Below are 18,227 nucleotides of genomic sequence, written 5' to 3' on the forward strand. Positions count from 1 at the left end.
AGTGTTATAAGATCTGTGGATTTGGGGTCTCAGAATTATTGAAGTTGGAGTACTAGATAAGATGGAAAGACAAGAGGTGTTGGTTAGTATAGAGTTCTTGACATTGAGATTATGAAGAATAATCTTGATAATGACAAGATCCAGTTTATAACCGTGGATGGTGGGTCGCTGAAGTAGAGTAAAAGACAAGGTCATAGGAGGAGAAGTAAAAAGAGGAGTGAGAAGGATATATACCACAACAGGAGAAGTTTTGGAGAGTGACAGTGAACCAAAAACTAAAATCTCAAGAAATCAGAGAATGGATGCTGAGGTTCTATAGATGACTATGAAAGGCATAATGGGAAAGAAGAGGGAAATGATTGATCATGAGGATTTTATTTTAAAGTGTACAATTCAGTGGTTTTTAGTATATTTACAAAGTTGTGCAACCATCACCACTAATTCCAGAACGTTTTCAACACCCCAAATAGACTCATATCCATTATCAGTCATACCCCATTTCCCTCCTCCCTCCAGACCCTGGCAACCACAATCTACTTTCTCTTTCTATTTCTATGGATTTGTCTATTCTGGACATTTCATATCAATGGCCATTACAACATGAGGCCTTATTTTGTGTCTGGCTTCTTTCATTTAGCATAATGTTTTTAAGATTCATCCATATAAGTAGTATGTATTAGTACTTCATTCCTTTTTATTACAGAATATTATTTCATTGTTTGGATATACTACATTTAGCTTATCCATTCATTAGTTGATGAAGGTTTGAGTTGTATCCACTTTTTGGCTACTATTAATAATGCTGCTATGAACATTCATACAAAGTTTTGTATAGACATATGTTTTCAATTTGCAATGGGGGTTTGAAACCAAATTTTGCCTAACAGTCTACAGTTCCACCAGCTACAAAGCCCCATGCTCTTAAGTATCTAAACTTTATTCACAGGAGAATGGTAGCAGGTGCTGTCAGCATTCCTCCTGTATCCCCTCAGATCTCTTTTCCATTTTCTTGCACACTTATACTCCCAACATCCGGCAATTGTATGTCTTTGTTGGAGAACTGCTCTTGGGCTGCTGGAATACACTTTGCCTGCTTAAAAAGAGAGCCAAACATACTTGGAAATTTACATCCCTTCAGCAGCAGCCCTTAACCAATAACTGATGAGGTGGGGTATAAATATTTCATTTCTCTTTGACCTAATTAGGACAACTTTTAGGTTGGACCTACACTGTCTCCCAGATTCCTTGCAGGATTGAGCCAAAGTTACCCTTGCCTGAGTTTACCACAGGGCTTTGCTTGACGTCTCACTCTTGCCTTGCTTCCTTGCCTTCCTGATCTCATTTTCCCACTACCCTATATTTTCCCTTGGGAACATTCCTAATAACTTTCACAGTGATCTTTGTTTCAGAGTCTGCTTCTGAAGCTTACTTGACACAGTTCCAAGAGCTTCAGCACATCATAAACAAAAAATTAGGAGATAGAGATGCTTCTAGAGGCAGGCCCACTTATATGTGAGGAGGGATAGCTAATAGCCATAATAGAGAAAACAGAAGCACTATAAAAAGCACACATAAATAATGGAAAAGCCACATTAATCTGGGGCTTCACTGCCTTTCATTTCTCAGTAGTCTCTGAGATCATTACCATGTCCAGTGTAATAATCAGTGTTCACAGTGATGACTCTGAATTATGAAAGAAAATTAAATTTTATCCAGAAAAAAAATGCATAACATGTATAATGCATTTTAGAAAGCATTGCATCAGAATAAATATGAGATATTGAAAACACATTTGACAATTTCCTTACAACACTTCACTAAAAAAGAAACAAGAAGAAGTGGGGGTGGGGGCCCCCAGTAATCCCATGAAGGCAGAAGCAGTGATAATAATGAAAATTTGGAAAGTAGAAAGCTAAGTGTCTGTTGTGAGGTTGGGAGTGGGGACTAGCGGTGCCCAAGAGGTGAGTTTATTTGTACTGCAGTACTCCAGAAAAACTCTCAAAACAGGAGGCATCAAACATCTCTCAAGACTGGGTAGAGATAGGAGCTAAATATGGGAGAACTGGTTGAAAATCAATTTAAGACCTGTTCTACTGCAACAGAAGACAGGTGGTTTGTTCTCCAGAGTAGTTGAGTGTGAGGGACTCTGGACTCGGGGACACCATGCCCAGATGAGAACAAAGGTGCCTGTTTTCATTGTATTTTCTGTGATTAACTGTAAATTAACTGATTTAATGTAATTAAATTGATTAACTGTAAATCTAGATCACAGAGACTTCCAGCTCCCTTCCTTAAGTAACCAGACTTAACTTCCCAGCCCCAGTCTTCCAAGCAGGAGAACAGATTCCTCTCCTTGGAAAACCTGCACAAGAGAAAAGGACTATAGATACTGTGGTAGGAGAGATATCCATATCTCATCAACTAGACCTCTGTTCTATCACAGTGAAACCCATACTTCACAACCTCAGTCCATGCATACAGAGCATCACATTATTATTATTTTTTTAGTACTTCCCTGTCAAATATGAACTGTCAGTCAAGAATCACCAGACATTTGAGGAAAACAGATCAGTGCAAATAGAAAAAAAGCAAACTGGGAAACACAAAACAGGGAGCAGAACACTTCAACAAAAATAACCATTGATATACTCACAGGTAAGAGCTACTGCATTCTATGAGACAGTAACAGTAGACGATGAAAAAGGAAAATTCAGAGAAAAAAAGCTTTTGAAAAATAAAAAATGAAAGTAGAAATTTAAAATGCAGCAGGATGGGCTTCCCTGGTGGCGCAGTAGTTGAGAATCTGCCTGCCAATGCAGGGGACACGGGTTCAGGCCCTGGTCTGGGAGGATCCCACATGCCACGGAGCAACTGACCCCGTGAGCCACAACTACTGAGCCTGCGCGTCTGGAGCCTGTGCTCCGCAACAAGAGAGGCCGCGATAGTGAGAGGCCCGCACAGCGCGATGAGGAGTGGCCCCCGCTCGCCGCAACTAGAGAAAACCCTCGCACAGAAACGAAGACCCAACACAGCAAAAAAAAAAAAAAAAAAAAATCCCAGCAGGATAATTGGAACATGGATTTGATGAAATTGCCCAGCATGTAAAGCAGAGATAAGAAGTAGAGGAGAAAAAGTAAGATCAATCCCATTGGCCCAGCAGTGGAAAAAATAGGGGTTTTAGGAAGAACGTAGAGAAAATGAAGAGGAAGATATTATCTAAGCTATAATAAAAGGAAATTTCTCAGAATCAAAGAATGTGACTTCCTAGATTGAAAGAGCACCCAGTACAAGAAATGAAAAATTTCAGAACACTAGGTATAGACAGAAGATCCTAAAAGCTTCTTAAGAGACAAAACAAGTAACACACAAAGATTAGATATCCAAATAGCATCACACTTCTTAGCAACCGTGGAAGTGAGATGACAATGAAACAAATGCCTCTAACATTCTGAGACAAAATAATGTCTAACCTAAAATGTTCTGCCTAGGCAAACTACCAAATAGACATAAGGCTAGACCCAAGGGTATTTTAAAATTTGCAAGTCTCAAAAAAAATTTACTCTCCAATCCCACAGCTACTAGAATTGCTAAAATGAAAAAAATTGCTAATGACAAGGCCTGACGAGGATTCAGAGCAACTGATGCTCTCATACTTTGCTGGTAGAATTGCAAAATGGTACAACTGCTTTGAAAACAGTTTGATAGTTTCTTAAGAAGTTAAACATAAACTTAACATAGGACTCAACAGTTTCATTCCTAGGTGTTTACCCAAGAAAAATGAAAACATACGTCCATGCAAAGACCTGTATGTGGTCTTTATTCATAATCACCCAAACCTGGAAATAGCCCAGAATACCCATCAACCTGTGAATGGATACAGAAATTGTAGACAAAGAATAGATAAAGAATTAATTGTACATGCAATAACATGGATGAATCTGAAACATATTATGCTGAGTGAAAATAGCCAGATACAAAAGGTATTTGGACAAATACTGTGTGATTGCATTTATATGCCATTCTAGAAAAGGCAAACCTATAGGAATCAGAAATCAGATCAGTGGTAGCCCCACAGCTGGAAGTGAGAAAGGGAATTGACTACAAAGGGACACAAGGGAACTTTTTGGAGTGATGAAAATGTTGTCTTTATTGCGGTGGTGATTACATGATTGAATGTGTTTGTCAAAACTCTTTGAACTGGGCTTCCCTGGTGGCGCAGTGGTTGAGAGTCCGCCTGCCGATGCAGGGGAAGCGGGTTCGTGCCCCGGTCTGGGAAGATCCCACATGCCGCGGAGCGGCTGGGCCCGTGAGCCATGGCCGCTGAGCCTGCGCGTCCGGAGCCTGTGCTCCGCAATGGGAGAGGCCACAACAGTGAGAGGCCCGCGTACCACAAAAAAAAAAAAAAAAAAAAAAAAAAAACTCTTTGAACTGTATAGCTAAAAATGGTGAATTTTTCTGTTTGTAAATTAAACCTCAGTAAATCTGACAAAAAAAACAAGTTTATCCTCCATCCCTCCTCTGAGAAAATAATTCAAGGATACACTATATCAAAACTAAGGAGTGGGCTTCCCTGGTGGTGCAAGTGGTTGAGAGTCCACCTGCCAATGCAGGGGACACGGATTCGTGCCCCGCCCGGGAGGATCCCACATGCCGCGGAGTGGCTGGGCCCGTGAGCCATGGCCGCTGAACCTGTGCGTCCGGAGCCTGTGCTCCACAACGGGAGAGGCCACAGCAGTGAGAGGCCCATGTACCACAAAAAAAACCCAAAAAACAAAAACAAAAAAAACTAAGGAGTAAACTGAGAAAGAGGAGGACATGGGATTCAGGAAACAGAGGATCCAATATAGAAAAGAGAAATTCCCAAGATGAGGGTTAAGTTTTATTCCAAGAAATAGCCATGCAGGAGGGACTAGATAATGCAGCCTTTCTAAAGAAGGAGCTCTAGGAGAGATTTCTCCAAAGGAAACATTGAAATTGATAGAATAGTCTGAAGATGAATTGGTGATAGGCATACAAGAAACAGAACAAACTTTTTTTTTTTTTTAAGTTATTAGCTCTGGAGAATTGTAAGGAGTTGTACGAGAAAGGGACTTAATCTTTGCGTTCCATTGTCTTAGCTATGAACTATACTTAAACATTTCCATCAAGTAAAAGCCAAAAATTATTTTAAACAAAATGATGAAATAATATTGAGAGCATGGGAGAGAAAGAGAGAGTGTGTGTATGTGTGTATATGTGTTTTTGTGTGTGTGACTAGAAGATATAACGTCAAATAAACCAGAAGAATGAAAGTGACTATCTCTGGAGAGCAAGAATTAGGTTTAGGCTGGGGGTGGGGCAGAAAACTTACTTTTACCATAAACACTCTAAAACTATTTAAAATATATACAGGGCTTCCCTGGTGGTGCAGTGGTTGAGAGTCCGCCTGCCAATGCAGGGGACACGGGTTCGTGCCCCGGTCCGGAAGGATCGCACATGCCGCGGAGCGGCTGAGCCCGTGAGCCATGGCCGCTGAGCCTGCGCGTCCAGAGCCTGTGCTCCGCAACGGGAGAGGCCACAGTAGTGAGAGGCCCGTGTACTGCAAAAAAAAATAATAATAAAATAAAATAAAATATATACATATGTATATACACATGTATACATATGCACATGTACACATACATACATATATAGGTTTTTTTAATGTTCATTAAAAAAGTTTAAATTTTTAGAAGTCATTTAAAGGGATCTTTTATCTGAAAATTTCTATTATGTGAAATAACCCTTTCCCCCATAATGCCAGATAAATAAGGCAGCAATAGATTAAAAATTCACAAGAGGAGTCTTTATTTTCTGAGGTAATAGGTAAAAGATGAGTCCCTGAATGGAGACAATTGACTCTCTTCAGTTACTCTGAATAAGGTTTGGAGTAGACTGTTAATATCTTTCAGACTTAATGTCTTTTTTTTTTTTTTTTTTTTTTTTTTGTGGTACGCGGGCCTCTCACTGTTGTGGCCTCTCCCGTTGCGGAGCACAGGCTCCGGGCGCGCAGGCTCAGCGGCCATGACTCACGGGCCCAGCCGGTCTGCGGCATGTGGGATCTTCCCGGACTGGGGCACGAACCCATGTCCCCTGCATCGGCAGGCGGACTCTTAACCACTGCGCCACCAGGGAAGCCCTCATGTCTTCTTTTTAAAAAATACCTTTATTTCCTTAGTTATAAAATTAACATGCTATTGTGTAAAAATTTTTAGTGTAAATTTACAAAGAATAAAAATAAAACTATCAATAATCTTACCACCCAGAGATGACCTATTTGGACTAATTCATTTCCATCTCCTCCCTTCCACCACTCTCCTCCTTTTTTTCTTCCTCCTCCTCCTTTTCTCCTTTTCCTTCCTTCTTCCTTCTTCTTTCTTCCTCTTTCTTCTTCTTTTTCTTCATCATCTTCTTCTCCCTGCCCCCATCTTTCTTTCTTTTTAATTGAGAATGTGACATGTCTTTTACTAGTCGGTAATCACAGGAGCTGTGGATTTGGTGAGGAAAGACAACAATGGAAAAGATAGAAGAAAACAAATATAGAACAAAGGAGGGCAGAGAGAGAAGGAGAGGAGTAAAACAAAACAAAAACTCTATTTACTTGCTTGAAAACAAAATATACTAAAAAAAAGAGTAGTTGAGTTCAAGCCCTGACTGTCTGGATTCTGAAATGAGCACACCATTTAAGAAGTGAGCCTTTTTCCCCCTGTCTTTTTGGGGCAGTCCTGTATACAGGTCTGCCATGCTATGGGAAAGGAGAAAAAAGTTATTTCTTTACAGAGAACCATGGCTGGGAATCACAAACAACAAAGAGGTCCTGGTAAATGAGGTACTTTATGAAACAGTTTTTTTCCCCAGGGTCTCCAGATATCATCTTCTAAAAGAGGTAGAAGTTAAAGAAAACAGGGACTTCTCTGGTGGTGCAGTGGTTAAGAATCTGCCTGGCAGTGCAGGGGACATGGGTTCGATCCCTGGTCCAGGAAGATCCCACATGCTGTGGAGCAGCTAAGCCTGTGCTCCACAACTACTGAGCCTGCGCTCTAGAGCCCATGAGCCACAACTACTGAGCCCGCGTGCCACAACAACTGAAGCCTGCATGCCTAGAGCCGGTGCTCTGCAATAAGAGAAGCCACCGCAATGAGAAGCCCGCGCACCGTAACAGAGTAGACCCCACTCGCCGCAACTAGAGAAAGCCTGCATGCAGCAACGAAGACCCAACACAGCCAAAAATAAATAATTAATTTTTTAAAAAAGTTAAAGAAAACAATTTTAAGGTCATTATTAGCAGAGTAGCTTACTGACAGGGTGGCGCCATTTACATACATATACTTCTTGTCCAAAATTTAAATTTTTTTCTGTTCCAGCGTTCCTAGAATTCCATGGGCCTTTGCCATGACAGAAGTATGTGGCATGATTCTGTGCTATATTTGGCTCCTGGTTCTTCTTCTTCACAAGCACAGGTACCTCTCTTATTCCATTAAAAGACTGAAAGTGTTTTGACTGTCTTATGCAAAGGTCATCAAACCTTGTTTCTTCCTTTGCTGTTTCCTTGTTACTTTCCTTCTCTAGTCATTGTGACATTATAATTACTGACATAGGAAAATGTTTGGGTTTGATCAACAAAAGAGTCAGCCTGAGGTAGTACCTACATATTTAGTAATATTCTGAAGGTATTTTGCAGGGAAGGATTAGAGATGGCGGTATTCAGCCATGGGCCAACCACGACAATCTAAGTCTAGCCTTGCCTTTCTTTGGAAACAGATCGGAAATGTCACTTTCTATAGAAGGCTAGAAACTCCTCCAAGGGACAGTCTTTGGTCAGATGTTTGGGTGGAAGAAATTATTCTCTGCTTGGAGGAGGCGCATTAAAAAAGAGGTCATTTTGCACACCGTGCACATCTAGCAAGTGTAGTTTACTTCAGATGGTATAGAAAATTGCTGAATAGGGAAGGTGCTTCTTTTGTACTTTCACAAGAGATAGAAAGGGAAGACGTTTTTTGCATTAAAAAAAAGGAGAGAAGCATAAGAGGAGGCTACTTTACTACTTTAATGAGGGGAAATTATTCAAGTAAAAACATAAGCATAGTGTGGAATCTAAAGAGTAATACAAATTAATTTATTTACAAAAGAAAAGCAGACTCACAGACAGAAAACAAACTTATGGTTACCAAAGGGGAAGTGGAGGGGGGAGGGATAAATTAGGAGTATGGGATTAACAGAGACATACTACTGTATATAAAATAGACAAACAACAAGGATTTACTGTATAGCACAGGGAACTATATTCAATATCTTATAATAACCTATATTGAAAAAGAATCTGAAATATATATGTATGTATATATATAAATATGTATATAACTGTATCACTTTGCTGTACACCTGAAACTAACACAATATTGTAAATCAGCCATTCTTCAACTAAAAAAAAAAGGCATAGTGAAGAAAAAATAGATCTGATAAAGTTGTGGGTCTGCTATCCATTGTCTCTGGACACTGAAGAGGAATAGGGACACTTTCGTGAATTTTTTATTCTTTCTCCTCACCAGGGAGTGCTTGAGGTAAACTACAGTGATGAGCTTTAGGTCCTAAGCAGCAGTTATTTCAGTGCTTTGAAGGTGAAAAGAAGGGTTGATGATTGCTATTCTTGTCACACTTTTAGGCCATATTGCACTTCATTCTCTCTCACTTTGCAACAATATTTATAACTGGAATGCTTAAAACCAGAGGTGGTTTAAAAACACATGTATCGGGGCTTCCCTGGTGGTGCAGTGGTTGAGAGTCCGCCTGCCGATGCAGGGGACACGGGTTCGTGCCCCAGTCCGGGAAGATCCCTCATGCCACGGAGCGGCTGGGCCCGTGAGCCATGGCTGCTGAGCCTGCGCGTCCGGAGCCTGTGCTCCGCAACGGGAGAGGCCACAGCATTGAGAGGCCCGTGTACCGCAAAAAAATAAAAAAATAAAAACAAAAAACAAACAAAAAAAACACATGTATCACTGCTGCTTTCTGGTTTAACTTTGCCTCACAAGACCCTGTAGATTTGAATTTATCCACTCTTCAAAACAAGAAAGAGTTTACCTTATATAGGAAACCTTGGTAGGTTTAGCAAAGCGTAGCAGTGACCAGCTAAATGCAAGTTTTTTTTTTGTTTTGTTTTGTTTTTTTTGCGATACGCAGGCCTCTCACTGTTGTGGCCTCTCCCATTGTGGAGCACAGGCTCCGGACGCACAGGCTCAGCGGCCATGGCTCACGGGCCCAGCCGCTCCGCGGCATGTGGGATCTTCCCGGACCGAGGCATGAACCCGTGTCCCCTGCATCAGCAGGCGGACTCTCAACCACTGTGCCACCAGGGAAGCCCTAAATGCAAGTTTTGATGTTTAATTAGTCAAAGAAAGTGTTTCTCAAAGCGTGGTCTTTGTAGCACTTTCTAGAATCACCTGGGCTCTTGTTAAAATTCAGATTCCATGTTGTCTTCCTCAAAAAGCTCATAAAATGATGGCGTGGAAAAAAGAAGGCAGAGACTTTTGCTCTGGACTTTCCACCATATAGTAAGAAGATTCACCATAAATCCTGTGTTAAGAAAGGATTGCATCACTGAACTTGCAGGAAGAAAGGAAAATCTCCAAGAGCCCCAAACACACAAACACATGAAAAAGGAAACACAGAAAAAATAATCTGTGGTGTACAATCAGAGGAATGAGTAAGCATCTCTGAAAAAGCATTCCACTGGTTGTAATGCCAGAGCTAAGATAAGGAGACTAAGCCTTAGGTATGTAACAAAGTTGAGTGGCTGATACCAAGACTCCCAGATTAAGCTGTGGATTTTGGAATGGGCTAGAGTGTTCTCAAGTCAGTAGTGCTAACTGGGTCTCAGAAGAAACGAATTTAATTCTTCTCTGGATGACAGTATATTCAATTTAGGCTCCTGTGTTTTCCCAAAATATTGGAGAGCAGGGCTATTAAGAAAGGTGAGAAGTGGTAGAATCCTCCTGCTTTGAGTTGGTACCCTCTCCATTCAGTGTTACTTTTTCTCTTTCTTACCTTCTTTTCTTCTTTTTTTACATTACCACTGCTACACTCTAGAAGTAGTAGTGAACCAGAAATGAAGCAAACCCTGCAGGGACTGAAACCTAGCTTGAAATAATTTCAGTTTCAAAAATTGCATTAAGGTGACCCCAGATTGTTAAAGCCCATAACCACTTGCCAAAAGAGATATCAAATCTCTCTTTGGGAAGATAATATAGGCCTAAATTTAATTCTAAAATTTTCTTTTTATTTTTTTTGCGGTACGGGGGCCTGTCACTGCTGTGGCCTCTCCCGTCGCGGAGCACAGGCTCCGGACGCGCAGGCTCAGCGGCCATGGCTCACGGGCCCAGCCGCTCCGCGGCACATGGGGTCCTCCCAGACCGGGGCATGAACCCGCTCCCCCTGCATCGGCAGGCGGACTCTCAACCACTGCGCCACCAGGGAAGCCCTATTCCTAAAATTTTTTATATACAATATCTGGCACTCAAGTAAATAACTTATAAAGGGGTACATAAGTATGTAAGAGAAAATGATCAAAATTTAAGAGAAACAATAAATAATGGAATAGACCCACTGTGGATCCAGAAAATGGAGGTACCAGATACAGATTTTAAAGTAATTCTGCTGACTGTGTTCAAGATAATTTTAACAGAGAATGAAATGGAAACTCTAGAAGTAAACACATTTTTTTAAATCCCTGAAATTGAGAATTCAGTAATGAGTATGACATCAGGTTGAATCCAGCAGAAGAGAGAATTAATGAATCAGAAGATAATTTGAAGAAAAAAATTTTTTAAAGATAGAAAATAGATGAAATATTTGGGGACACTGAGGGGATAGCCTGAAGAAGGTTTACCATATAGATAATTAGAGTTCCTTGAGGAGAGGAGAAAGAAAATAAAACAGAAGTATATTTGAAGTGAAAAAAATTAAAAAATAAAATGCAGATTCCTGAGCTCCATCCCAGGTGTACACACTGAAGTTTGAAACTTACCTAACCTTATGTTGAGTACTTTTTTTTGAGGGTGGGAGGAGCATTTCAAAAATGTTTAAGTAAAGTCTCTGTACTTAAGAATCATATAGTCTGTTTTGGTTGAAGACATTAAAAAAATTGTTAGAGATATACTTAATGTAAAACTTAGTTTTAAAAAAAAACCTTAGTATTTTATAGCTTAAATTTAAGAGAAATTAAAGAATGTTTATTATATAATTACTGTCAACCAATTTACAGTGTCATTAATGAGCAAAAAAAATCCCTAGAATCTTCTCATTAAATAAGTTATGACAATATATGAGTAATAAAACTAACACTAAGCTAGAGTCAGTCTAGGTACTATCTTACTTCTCTCTTGCATAACTCTTACTTTCTCTTAGCCATATTTTCTTAACAGTGAAATGATGCTCTTAGGTCTGCACTGTCCAGCATGGCAGGTGCTAGCCACATGTGGCTATTTAAATTTAATTTAGTGAAAATGAAATAAAATTAAAATTCAGTTCCTCACTTGTACATTTCAAATGCTCAGGAGCCACATGTATATAGCTTATTGGACAGTGCAGTTATAGTCCATTTCCATCATCCTATTGGACAGTGCTTTAGATGGTCTCTTAAGATTTCTGCCCTCTTCAAAGAATCTAATGGTTTTCCTGCTTGTCCTCCCTTTAAGTAAACACTAGATGCCTGAGGTATTTTGGTTTGTTTTCTTCTGATCTTTCTCCCTTTTTGGTCACTGTTCACAGGTCAATACTTCTCCGAAGGCTTTGTAGTCTGATGGGCACTGTATTCTTGCTTCGCTGCTTTACCATGTTTGTGACCTCCCTCTCCGTGCCAGGACAGCACCTACAGTGTACTGGAAAGGTAGCCTACTGTCTTCTTTATCATTCTTTCCTCTTACTCCTGGTGTTGATGGCACCATATACGAACTAAGGCTAAGGCTTTGCTTTTAACATTAAAATGTGCTTTTCAGCATTTTCAATATCTGTAATAAACCTCTAGAAATAATTTGGTAAAAATCTTAAGCCAGAATCTACCTTCCTGTTACTTCTATCCATTGATACTAACTAGTTCAATGCTGTAGAGCTATAGAAAAAAAGTAACTTTCGATTATCATTTTCCCTTTCTCACCATCCTCAACATCTTTAGTTCCTCATATGACGTGACTCTGGCCCCTTCACTGTCCTCATCACTCCTCTTTAAAAAATGTTGCAGTTGGACCATATTCCGTTTAAAATGTAGTACCCACTACTCTAAACTTTACTCTTTCTGAGATATATTTAAATAATGGCTAACCTTTTTTGTTTTTGTTTTATACTTTGTTGCTTGTTTTGGTATACTGTAGACATACCTTCTCTTCTGGTTAAATTGAGAGAAGATAGATTATGCAGATGGGAACAAAAAAAACAGGGTAATGAATTACTGTAAAAAATAAGAAAATGTTTAAAAACCCTGAAGATCACCTGTGCTTTATATATAAAATTGGCTGTTGTGACCCATTAAATTTGGACAAGAGAATTTATTAGCCTACTTTTCTAAGCCTCCATGCTTTAGTTATGTGTTCCCAAATATTCAAATGATGTATTAACACCTTTGTTATTTTAATGTTGTTTGTAAAGTGTAAAACAAAATTAAGTGTCTGTTCTTCTACTGCAATATAAATAGCTGAAATACCTTCAAGGGAAGATTAAGCAGCCAAAGGAGATCAGGAACTAAAAATATAGTCCTGAGCTGCAGAGTGACCAAACTTTCTCCAGGTATAAGGAGACTGACCAGTAAGAAAGGAGGAAGGGTTAATGACATTTAGGATTTAGTGTAAAGGAAATGTTTTATTTTTAAGATAAAAGCTGTTTTTGTTTCTTCTTCTTTTTTTTTCCAAAAAGGGAAAGTACTTCTTTCTAGTTACAAAGTTATATAAACTTATTGTAAAAATTCAAATTTTATAGAAATATATAAATTAAAAAAGTAAAATCTCACAAAATTCCCACTTCTTTCACCCCACCCCATAAATAATACTGTTAATAGTTGTGTATATACCACATGGACTATTTTTAACCATGCTTACCTATTCATACAAGTTTATATAGATAGATACTTTTTAAACAGAAGATAGGATTATATTGCAGACATTGTACTTTAGCTTATATTTCATTTAATAGTGTGTTGTTTACTTTCTTCTGAAGAGATACATATAGCTATACCTCATCCTTTTTAATAGCTGCAGAGTATTCCATTGTACAATTTACCAGTCTCCAAATGATGTACATTTAAGTTATTTTCAAATCTTACTATTTATAAACAATGCTGTCATAAACATCCTTGTACATTTATGGTTTTTCACTTATTTAATCGTCTTAGGATAAATTCCTGGAAGTGGAGTTAGGAAATTAAAGAACATACACACTGAAAATTGTGATACATATTGCTCACATTTTCACTAGGAAAGACTAGTTTTTCACTACTATCACCACTATGTGCATGTCAGTTTTCCCATCACCATGCCAGCACAATTTTTGGAGTCATTGCCATTCTGATGAATGAAAGATGATATCTGAGACTTTTATGGTCTTATATTTTAAATTTAATTAAAATGCACAATGTGAGAGCTGTGAGTTTATTTCGAGACTTACTGAGGACTATAGCCCAGGAGACAGCTTCTCAGTTAGCTCTGAGGAAGTACGCTGAAGATGTAAGGGGGAAGGTTAGCATATATGTGATCTTGGGGAAGGTGTACATGCAGTCAAGCCACACATCTTGGTAGAAGGTTGCTGCTAGTCATGAGGAACAAATGTCTTAGTTAATGATTTTAGTGCTTTTCTAAGTATGGGAAGATGCAAGAAATTGGGTTCATAAAATTTTCTCCTGAAAAAATCTAACTATCCTGAAGGCCTTTTCTGTCAGTTTTCCCAGAGCATAGAGTGCCTCATTCCTGACTGTGTCCTGAAGTCTTTTCAGAGTATGTTGAAGGTCAGCGACTGCAGTGGCTAATGACTTAATTCTTGTAGAACCAGGTGGCAAGTGACATTCTTTAGTTAGCAAATCTATTGAATTTCTGTGCATGGTGTGAAGGAGGGATAGAACAGTTATTACCCCCAATTATTGTAGTATGCTAATTGATTAGAAGAGATTTAAAAGAAGAAATACGTAAGCTTATTATAATGAAAAGAGAATTTCCTGTAGCTGAGGGATTTGATTGTGGATCAGCCACTAAAGAGAAAAATATATGTACATAGGGCTGCAACATGTGCTACAAAAATAAATTAGGGACTTTCCTGGTGGTGCAGTGGTTAAGAACCCGCCTGCCAATGCAGGGGACATGGGTTCGAGCCCTGATCTGGGAAGATCCCACATGCTGCAGAGCAACTAAGTTCATGCGCCACAACTACTGAGCCCGCGTGCTGCAACTACTGAGCCCACGTGCCTAGAGCCCGTGCTCCGCAACAAGAGAAGCCACTGCAATGAGAAGCCCGCGCACCGCAACGAAGAGTAGCCCCCACTCCCTGCAACTAGAGAAAGCCCGCGCGCAGCAACGAAGACCCATCACAGCCAAAAATAATAAATAAAATAAACAAATTTATATAAAATAAATAAATAAATAAATTAGATACCATCCCGCTACAGTATGGACAGCCCTTTTTCTGTCTCTAATGATGGTTTTTTATTATCAGTTAGTTTTATGTGGACATATTTATTCAAATCTGCCCTAAATACTGTTAATTGCTTTGAATTATAATATAACCTACTTACTGACCTGTATTTGCAGCAGTCATTAAAATTAGATAGTTAAGGTGATATTAACTAGCAATCACATCCCTTACAGTGAACTCCGTAGGGCATTTTCATTGTAATAAAGTAATTGCTTGAAATCTCACTCCCAGAAGTAGTAGGTTTGGAGACAGAACCAAGAATATGCCTGTTTTTGAAATTAGACAATGGAACCACCTTAAGAAAAGAAACATTTAAAGCAAATTTCTCATCAGAGTGTCTAAATTCATTCTGTTGTGCTGTGTTTCAGTTTTTATTTTTATTTTTCTGGAAGGATATTTGGGACATTTTAAGATTGGAAAGGATGGGGAGACTTGAGTAATTGGGCAATAATTGCTTTCCTTTTTTTGTGATACAGTATTTTAAAAAATTTTTTTATTGGAGTATAGTTGATTTACAGTGTTGTGTAATTATTGCTTTCTTTTGCATGGCATCACTTGTTTCCTGTCCTTGGCTGAGATATTTTCCTAGCAATCTCTGTTCTTCACTGCCTGATTTTTTACTTTCACGAGCATAACATCTCTAACCCTATTCTCATTAGAGGTCATGGAAAGAACCAAACCATGTATATTTTAGTACCTTCCCTTTCCTTTTCTCTAATAATGAATTTCTCTCCCTACCATCAACTGAGGCAGAAAGGGAAAGCCTGGGTAGTGTATAATCAGGTGAGATTTCTAATGAAATGGTGATTCTAATAAGATTGTTTCTTTTGTTCTTTAAGACATAGGGCTTTGGAATTGGACACCCTGTGTTCACATCCTTATTACGTTACTTACTAGCTGTGTGACCTCTCTGAAGCCAGTTCCCTCATCTGCACAGTTGAATCAGCTCATAGGATTTTTGTGGAAATTAAATGCAATGACAAAAGCATATAGCAACATGCTGCACATAGTAAATGCACATAAAATTGCAGCAGTTTTTTATATTATTATGTGTTAAATGCCTTTTTAAAAAAAGTGACCATTGCTCAAACTCTTCCTCAAAATGGATTGCTTTTTTAAGTTTATGCGTGGGAGTTGGGATTAGGTTTGGCTACTAATAACAGGAACTTCGCGATGGCTATAGTTTAATAAACAAGCAATGATTTATTCTCTCTCATAAGTCTGAAAGTAGGTACTCCATCCAGGTCAAGTGTGATAAATTTATGGAGTCATCAAAAATCCATGATTCTTCTGTCTTTCTGCTCTCCTGTCCTAACACTTGGCTTGCATCCTCAAAGCCACTTTGTGGTCCCAGATGACTGCTAGAACTTTAGCTATCATGTCTGAGTTGTAGGCTAGAAGAAGGAGAGGCAGAAAAGACTTCCTCCAAGCTGTTGTCTCTTTCGTTTATAAGTAGCATTCCCAGAAATCTTTTACACTTCCACTTACATCTTACTGTACAGAACTTAGTCACGTAGCGACACCTAGCTGCAAGGGAGGGTGGAAAATGCAATGTTTTTTTTGTTTGTTTGTTTTGTTTTGTTTGTGGTACGCGGGCCTCTCACTGTTGTAGCCTCTCCCGTTGCGGAGCACAGGCTCCGGACGCGCAGGCTCAGTGGCCATGGCTCACAGGCCCAGCCTCTCCGCGGCATGTGGGATCCTGCCGGACCAGGGCACGAACCCGTGTCCCTTGCCTGCATCGGCAGGCAAACTCTCAACCACTACACCACCAGGGAAGCCCACGGAAATGCAGTGTTTTAGTTGAGTTCATTGCCTCTTCACATAAATTTTAGATCCTATTACCAGTGAAGAAGGGAGAGTGGATATTGAATGGTAGCCATTGTTGCTGTCATAGCCTGTTTCTTATTGACAAGAACAGCCAAGCAAATACTACTGTATTATAGAGTATAAAACATGGAAATAGTTTTGTGTTGTAGTAACCTTTTCATTATAAAGGAACTCCAAGTAGAGAAGTTTGAATTGCATTGATTTCATTAAATTACCAAAATAGTTCTGAGTACAGCCAAGCTTTGACCACCCATTCTTGGTGTCTGGAATTAATTAGACTGGGAGTCTGGTTGCTTTTGCTTAGATCTTATTTCTAAGTCATTCAGCCTTTGAATTTGAATGGGAGTGGTAGGAGCCTCTACTGCCCTAAGCATTTGAAGCACTAATTCTTAGCTTTCTTTATAGGTATATGGCAGCGTATGGGAGAAATTACACCGGGCCTTTGCCATTTGGAGTGGCTTTGGTATGACCCTAACTGGTGTTCACACTTGTGGAGATTACATGTTCAGTGGCCACACAGTCGTCCTAACTATGCTGAATTTCTTTGTCACTGAATGTAAGTATCTTTAGTGCTTCTATGCATATCAGCTGACTAGCTGCAGAGGAGGCTGTGGGAAGGGCATCAAATTCTGTGAAGAATGGGAGAAACAGACTGATGTAAGAAACATATGACTGAGAAACACTGGAAGAAGTGTGGTTTTAAAATGATCTTTCTGTCCTTTTCCCAGATACACCAAGAAGCTGGAATTTCTTGCACACTTTATCCTGGGTTCTCAACCTCTTTGGAATCTTCTTCATTTTGGCTGCCCATGAACATTATTCCATTGATGTGTTTATTGCCTTTTATATCACAACGAGACTCTTTTTGTACTACCATACTCTAGCCAATACCAGAGCATATCAGCAGAGTAGGAGAGCAAGAATTTGGTTTCCCATGTTTTCTTTTTTTGAATGCAATGTTAATGGTACAGTCCCAAATGAATATTGTTGGCCATTTTCAAAACCAGCAATAATGAAAAGACTAATTGGATGAAGACTGTCTTTGTAATGTGTTCGTGATTAAATATACAGTCGTCGTTGAAAGTGAGTAACTTTGCTTTCTCCCCGTAGGTTGTTCCTGGATGTCTTGCTTTTTGGCCTGTATGTTGACAAAGTAAATTTCCCTGTCCTGATCAAGGCTGTGATTATAGCAAGCAAGAAGGAATAATTAAGAGTCCTTAGGTATCTGTTTGAACAGAAAGCTTAAGTAGATGTCTTCCGCCCCTTCTCTTTAGGCAGACTTAATGTTATGATTGAAGTCAGTCTCTTACCTTTACCTATTGAGCTTAAGCAAATCAGCTTAAGCAATTTGCTGGTTGAAAGATTTTATTTTTTAATTTCCAGTAGGACTCTAGTCAAGAAATAATAATAATAATAATTTTTTAAGCTCGTTACTTTCTTCAAACGAAAAACCCCTACCAAGTGAGCAGTACTTGTTCTTTGAACTAATCTCTGTGTCTTTCTAAAAAACGCAACTCTGGAAAGTGATCCTTTTTACTAGCAAATTAATTTTTGCCTTCTGAACCATCCTTAAGAAAAGTATACTGAATATACCAGGATCCCTGAAACAAGAAGAGAATGAAAGGGGCCAACATAAGGTGACAGTGCAAATATAGTGCTGGTATTTTTCACCAAAATCAACAAAAGGTGCAGTTCCTATTTTGTTCTGAGGGTTCAGT

At 39.2% G+C, this 18,227-nt stretch overlaps 1 protein-coding gene across 2 annotated transcripts in view; it reads left to right on the plus strand.

The window, feature by feature from the left end:
* SAMD8 (sterile alpha motif domain containing 8) overlaps nucleotides 1-17,542 on the plus strand; it is a gene marked incomplete at both ends in the record, with an annotated part of 52,818 nt that extends 35,276 nt beyond the window's left edge. Inside the window, 4 exons of one of the 2 annotated variants that reach the window (XM_079709454.1) lie at nucleotides 7,383-7,478; nucleotides 11,782-11,899; nucleotides 16,915-17,065; nucleotides 17,238-17,542. In XM_079709454.1, coding sequence (XP_079565580.1) covers nucleotides 7,383-7,478; nucleotides 11,782-11,899; nucleotides 16,915-17,065; nucleotides 17,238-17,542 — 670 coding nt within the window. Of the gene's footprint in view, nucleotides 1-7,382; nucleotides 7,479-11,781; nucleotides 11,900-16,914; nucleotides 17,080-17,237 lie in introns of those variants that run through there. The other variant, XM_079709453.1, reaches the window with a different exon arrangement.
* Between the last annotated feature and the right edge of the window lie 685 nt (nucleotides 17,543-18,227).

Source organism: Hyperoodon ampullatus (assembly GCF_949752795.1).
Source record: "Hyperoodon ampullatus genome assembly, chromosome: 1".
In the NCBI taxonomy this organism is placed as follows: domain Eukaryota; kingdom Metazoa; phylum Chordata; class Mammalia; order Artiodactyla; family Ziphiidae; genus Hyperoodon; species Hyperoodon ampullatus.